This window comes from Scatophagus argus, chromosome 4 (assembly GCF_020382885.2).
Source record: "Scatophagus argus isolate fScaArg1 chromosome 4, fScaArg1.pri, whole genome shotgun sequence".
NCBI lineage: Eukaryota > Metazoa > Chordata > Actinopteri > Scatophagidae > Scatophagus > Scatophagus argus.
In genome coordinates this window covers 19,386,148-19,392,959 of record NC_058496.1, presented here as the reverse complement: position 1 = coordinate 19,392,959, position 6,812 = coordinate 19,386,148, and the positions used below count along the sequence as shown (strand labels likewise).

The window sequence follows — 6,812 nt, the reverse complement described above, 5'->3', positions numbered from 1 at the left end:
TGTGTGCTTGGTTCAGGTTTGTTGTGCTGCTTTGTAATCTATAAAACTAGATTTTAACCCCCCAAAACTGTCACAAACAGCTTCATCAGCCAGTAAAGAAACTTGAGGCAGCATTTTCCTGCACATAAAGAGTAATACCAGAGAAACTCCACCCACTGCTGGGTGTCACACTGAGTCCAAACGTGTCAAGGAGGAAATCAGCGTGGACACAGGCTGAGAGGCATCAGGGCGCACTGGACAGTGGGAAGGACTTTTCTAAGACAAAACATCCAGGGAAACAGCAAGATTCATATAAACCTGCCATCTTTGATGCGTTTTAGTGAATTTAAAAATATGCAGGTACACTTGTCCTGCAGGTATCAACGTGACATAAAAGTGTAAGACAAACAGCAGAGTCGTGCGTAAAAGCTTGTTTTTACCATGCGTAGCTTCTCGGGGCCGTGTGCCCCACGACAGGTACCACAAGTGCCTTCAAAGACCATCTTGACCGGACCCTCGCTGTTCCCAACGATCACCTTATCTTCCCGGGGATCGTCAGATCCCAGCTCGAATGTCAGCGCGGACTCGATAATTCACGCGTCGCCAACGAAGCAGTCTTTAATTTGGTGCAGTCCTCCCGAAATTCTGGAGGGAAAGGAGAGGACAGAGGATGAGCCCAGAGTTTATTTGGAAGCCGGTGACCTTTGGAGACAGTTTCACAAATACGGCACTGAAATGGTCATTACAAAATCTGGCAGGTACAGTACATGTGTAATGATTACGCGCGGATGGAAAGTTTTGCGGTGTTACCGAATGCATGCTCTCCCCTTCCTTCAGGCGCATGTTTCCGCCGCTCAAGGCCAGGTGCACCGGCATGGAGATGAAAGCCAAATATATCCTTCTGATGGACATCGTGACGGCTGATGACTGCAGATATAAGTTTCATAACTCCCACTGGATGGTGGCCGGGAAGGCGGACCCGGAGATGCCCAAACGCATGTACATTCACCCGGACAGTCCGGCCACGGGCGAGCAGTGGATGTCCAAAGTGGTCAGCTTCCACAAACTGAAACTGACTAACAACGTATCGGATAAGCACGGATTTGTGAGTTTGGATTTTGACTTGAGTACTTTTTAACGAATAAACAAGACAGGGCCCAGTTTAAGACACGAACTCGCACGTTTGTGGCCCTTTGTTGTGATGTCAAGCACCTCTCAAACATTTAAATACAGTAGATTTGCTGTAATGCAGAAAGTTGATTTTAACTTTATCTTGTGTCTGGTATTAATATATCTTAATCGTTTAATTCATTTGTAAATCCATCAGACAAATTCGGTTGTGACTTCACCATCATTTTTATTTGCAGACAATTCTCAACTCGATGCACAAATACCAGCCGAGATTTCACATAGTGAAGACAAACGACATTGTGAAACTGCCGTACAGTACCTTTAGGACATATGTCTTTTCTGAGACAGAATTCGTCGCAGTAACAGCCTACCAAAATGATAAGGTAAGAGCTTTTTTTTCCCTCTGCAATACAAACCTGCACTCAAGAACAACAACAAAAACCCCAAATAATTTATGGCGGAGATTTTTAAACCACAGTTACAATGAACCATGTGACAAATAAAACCAGACTTTGTCTTGTTCTCCTTCATCTCTTCAGATTACACAGCTGAAAATAGACAACAATCCTTTCGCGAAGGGCTTCCGAGACACGGGCAACGGAAGACGAGAAAAGAGGTGAGTCACTCAGTTTTTAAATGCGTCATAGTGGTGGAGGATATGGCAACACCACAAAATAATGTAAAATAAATAACGAAATAAATAAAAATAATGACGTTGTGACATGAGAATTTTACTTCGCTAAAAGTATTGTAAAACACACAAAAAGTCTAAGAAGTAAAAGTGCACATTTCTCTTCTACTTTTCTTCTTCTGGTTCTCTTCTTCTTCTTATTATTATTATTATCATCATTAGTTGATATTACATGCATTATTTGCACAGATGCATTAATGTAATCACATGCCTGCATCTACTGCATCACAGTAGACCTCGTTTCAACGTGCTGGACTGAGCCGTGGCTACGACCACTTCATTTCGAGGTTGGGCTGTAAGCAGGACCACAGTCAGGGTTTGCCACATACTGAGCCCCCAGTGCGCCATCCCCGCTCACATCATTTTGTCAAGAAACAAAACGTCTCTAAGGGGTCGAAATCATTTAGATCTGTGATATTTCACTTACTCCTTTTTTCCTCCCTTATGAGGACTTGTATATAGCTGTATATCGTACTGTGTAAATTGTTCATTTATTACCTATATTTTTTTGTAACTGTTTTTGCACTCTTTCTCTGTCCTTGTGAGCTGCCACGACAAGTGAATTTCCCCACTGCGGAATCAATAGTTCATCTTATCTTATCTCGGTTAAATGTTCAGTAATATTTACAACAGGGCGGTCTGTTTTTTTTTTTTTGTTTGTTTTTTTAAAGCCTTTTCTTCTGTGGCAGCAATTAATGTCTGGAGGGGAAATTCACCGAATCATTTATTTATTGTATTATGGACTTTATCCTGGTGGCTTTTTTGGGATTGGCAAGTTAGAAAAATATTTACCAAAAATAATCCACATTAAGATCTTTAGATACATAATCCAGACTTTACTTAACAAAAAAAAAAAGAATACGACCCGTCTGGGATTCAAGAATTTAAAAAATATTAGAAATTCAGTTTGTTTCAAAGGTCTGCTTCTCAAATCTGTCCGGAGTACAGCCTCTTCCCAAACAAATCCGTAGAGGATCTCTGAAATAGAAAATAAAGCAAACATCGCTGACGCTGTCGGATTCTTTCAGGTAGTGCGCACAGTCTAAGTGTCTGAAGGTGCAGCTGCTGGCCACAGGTGAGCCAGCTGTGTCTCCTTTGACGCCACGTTTCTTTTTGCTCTTCCGGTGTGCGCCAGACACGCGCAGGAAAGAGGGAAACAATACTGAGAGAATCGCCAAGCTTCCTTTAGATTTCAATCATCGAAATTTAATGCTCACTTCACTCAAGCGTGAAACCCCCAGTTACTTCGCAGACATCATGCTGCATCATTGCCACAATAGCACATTTTTAAATTAAAAATAATAATTATATTTATATAATTATTATAATAATAATAAAAAGCCCTCTTGGTTTAATTGCTGGCTCATACAACAAAAGGGCCTCTTTAAAGATGTGATGCAGTGCCGTTTATTCTGCCTAACACTGAAAATTAGCTGGTCTCCATGTGCCTGTAAATGGGTGTATAGTTGAATAGTTCCCTGTGTGTTTTTATTACTGAAGTGTAGTAGTTCTAACATCTGAGTCACATATTAAAATAATTGTACAATTTTTTTTTGACTGTTGCACCATAAATGCATCACAAAGTACTGCTTGCTGGCACCTCCTGCATACATCTGGTGCCCTTTTTAATTTTTTTTCGGCCCTCCCCCTCAGGCAGCCTGATTCCACTGCTGTGTTTTGAAAAGATTCTAAAATGAAGATTGGAATAATTTTATGTTGGGTGTTTTTTCTTCTGTGATGTGATTATCTTTCAGTTCTTATACTTTCTTTTGTCACATCAGGAAACTACAGCAATCATCCCAAAAGTCTAAAGAGATGACTGACGTGGACCCTGTAAAAGCTTCATCTGTGCAATATTCAGACAATTCTAAATCTTCAGGTAAACAAAATGTGTTTATCACAGACACCACTTCAACCTGGATCATTCTCATTTTGTCAATACATAACATTCTGTGAGTGTAAAAACATGAATCCAAAACTAACTTTCCTGTATATCCTTTTTGTTTCAAGATGCTCATGAAAGCGACAGCGACAGAGATTACCACGTTGAGGACAATCCTGGAGAAGCGGTGCAAAGACAAAGAACAAAAACTGAGCCAGAGGTTTCCATAACAGAGTGGACGAGCCAGACTCCAGTTGTGGCACAGAGAGAGACGGACCCCAGACAAGGCCAAGCCACCAGTACATTAACCAATAGAGTGTGTTGCTGTGAGCCACGAGACTCAAAGAAGGAGCAACTGTGCAAATCATGCAGTGATTTTTCACACAGCTGTGTTTATCCACTGGAATTACACAAACATGTGCGGGATCCAAGGATGCCCAGCAGTCTTCTCCACTCAACACAGATAAACACCTGGAACAGCTGTGGCTCCGTGGACAGAGCAGTGCCATGCGGACTGAGCCTGGCACCGCTTGTCAGGACTCCACGAACTCCAGGTTTTCCCATCAGCCCTCAAAGGCCCCCTCTGGTACAGTTTAAAATGAAATCTTAATTAAAACACATATACAACATCACTCAGCATTTTTACATTTCATTAGTCAGCCTTGTTGTTGTAAAAAGAGGTGAGGAATAAATGAAGAAGAATTTTGATCAACTTAAGTACCTTAAAATTGTACTCAAGTGTTGTGCTCGAGTACTGTACTTTGTAAATTAATGCCAGAGCACCATATCATAATAGAATGAGTCCAAGCTACATATTAAGTTAAATATTAATCACCTGAAAATCATCCATTATCTGCTCTGTTTGCCTACTGCAGGGGCGTGTCCAGACTTTTTGACTGGGGTGGCCCAAGTGGGGCAGTGACTTATGCAGTGGTGGCATGAAATATGCACACAAATGTCACAAATATGTGCACGCGCACACACACACACGCCAGTATTAATTTAATATTTCTCCTTTGCTTTAATTAGCAGACTTAAATGACTAAATGACTTAAATTACAGCATCTCACAGTTTCTTACATTCCTGTTAACAATTTCTTAAATACTACAATATATTCATTTTGCCAACTCTTTTATCCAAAGCAACTTAAATTAAGCAAATTAATTTAACAAGATTTTGGCCGTGGCCAGTCCCACTCCCCTTCCAGATACAGCCCTGACCTACTGTTCAACAAGTATTTACATGGGAAATTGTAAAATAAACATCTGTGTCATTCAGATATAGTGTATGTATAGTGCATGTAATATAAAATGTAATACACAGTTACAGCTTTTGAGCACAACACTGATTGCCTGTTTCCAGTGTTTCACATTTCACTTTTTTTCCCAACTTCTAATCTGTTGTGTGTATTTTTCTCTGTTAACAGGACCTGGTGCGGCTTTCACATTTTGGAGGGGTTCTGTTTTATCCCTACTCCGGCTTGTCTGCAGGATCAGCCCAGTACCTTGTCCCACCAGTGCAGTCTAGAGTGGACTTTAGAGCCTATCCAAGCGTCCACAGTTGGGACTACTTCACCTCTCCAATAACATCTTCATCTGTTCCTCTTGTGGGTGGTAGTGGATTGAAATATCTTACCCCTGACTTGGTTTTGCTGACCAAAACAAGCCAGAAAGATGAAGATGAAACTGACTGCAGTCAAGAAGAGACACAGACAGTTTGAAAATACTGACTTGAGAGTGTTTACTAACTAAAGGCCGTAGTCTTCTGGGAGTGACTCTAAGCGTACTTTGGTGTAAAACCTATGTAAGTCCCAAACTTCTGCATCTTATTGTCAACAAGGCTGAACCACTGTGGCACAAACACTGTTTTATTTCAAGGAATGTAACATAGCTTGTGAATGATATCTGAAGTGGGGACTTAATTGAAATTAGGTGCTGCTTGTTGTATGATAAGGATGTTGAACAGCACTTCTCATTTCAGAAAATGTTTTACTTTTAAACTCAGAAACATTTAACAGACACTGTCCCTCTCTGGGAGACAACATTCAGTTTGTTTGTTTAGTCTGAATGCTGTACAGTAACGATTATATATCAGAATTGAAAAAAAAATTACCAATTCCTGTTCATTTTTTTTACAGGGCAGATGGCTTTGCCCATGAAGTGCTAGAATTCTGCTAATGTATGCTGATTGGTTAGTTAAAGATTTACGACTAACAGCCTGATGTTATGGTAGGCTTACTTCAGTTATCATTACAGGAACATAACCACAACAATACGGTTTCAGTTTTGAGTATTATAGACCTTATGCATTTTCGTAACGATAGCTACAGCAGACGTTAGAAGTGTGGTTAAAACAAAACACAAACTTGGTGCTTGACTGATGCCTGACACCAGAATGGTGAATGTTGTAAACGTAAAGATATTTCATCACAAAAAAGCTGCAAAAATTAAATCTAATGGAACTGTATCTATTGTCTCTATTGCTTATACTGAAAACATAAAGACAATTTGCAGGCAAAAAAAAATTACACCATAAAAGTTACATTTTAGATCTACAGCTCCATAAACCCCCATTCATTTTGGACTATCTTGCGAGCGCCTCCTACATAACCGGAAGTGTAAGAAAGTGGGAATTCTTCCCATATTAGAGTTTCATTGGCAAGGTGTCCGTCCATTAGCGCTGGTCTGTTTTTACTGAATCGAATCATTCACTCTCGAACAGTAAATTGAACGAATCTTTTTTGAGTCATTTCATTCATTTCGTTTATTTTTACAGCAGGTGGCACTGTAGCCCTCTTGTGGGCGTTGTAAAAAGGGCCGCAGTTCACAAACACTAAATAGAGAAGGCAACATGGTTTGCTTCAGCTGACAAAGTATAATACACAAAATGTCACAAGCAATTCAAACCAGATGAAAACCTGGGAAAGTAAATACACACCACAATAAAGTGACTTGTGTCCTGCATCCTCCCTGCCATTGTTGTTTAACAGCGCGACAGTGACGCGGTACCTGTCACGTAACAACTGAACGAGAGACCGATCCGAGAACGATGAACGAGAACGATGAGCGTGAACAATGAATGAGAACAAATTGCCTCTTACACAGCCTGCACTGCCTGTCACGTGACAG

At 40.6% G+C, this 6,812-nt stretch overlaps 1 protein-coding gene across 1 annotated transcript; it reads left to right on the top strand.

Annotated features, from left to right (window-relative positions):
• Positions 1 to 414: 414 nt before the first annotated feature.
• Positions 415 to 6,544, top strand: LOC124057684 (T-box transcription factor TBX2-like). Its single transcript, XM_046386165.1, has 7 exons — positions 415 to 737; positions 817 to 1,084; positions 1,347 to 1,493; positions 1,650 to 1,726; positions 3,583 to 3,680; positions 3,812 to 4,269; positions 5,111 to 6,544. Exons 1-7 carry the CDS (start codon positions 421 to 423, stop codon positions 5,402 to 5,404), a joined length of 1,659 nt encoding a protein of 552 aa, XP_046242121.1. The 5' UTR covers positions 415 to 420; the 3' UTR covers positions 5,405 to 6,544.
• The last annotated feature ends 268 nt before the right edge of the window (positions 6,545 to 6,812 follow it).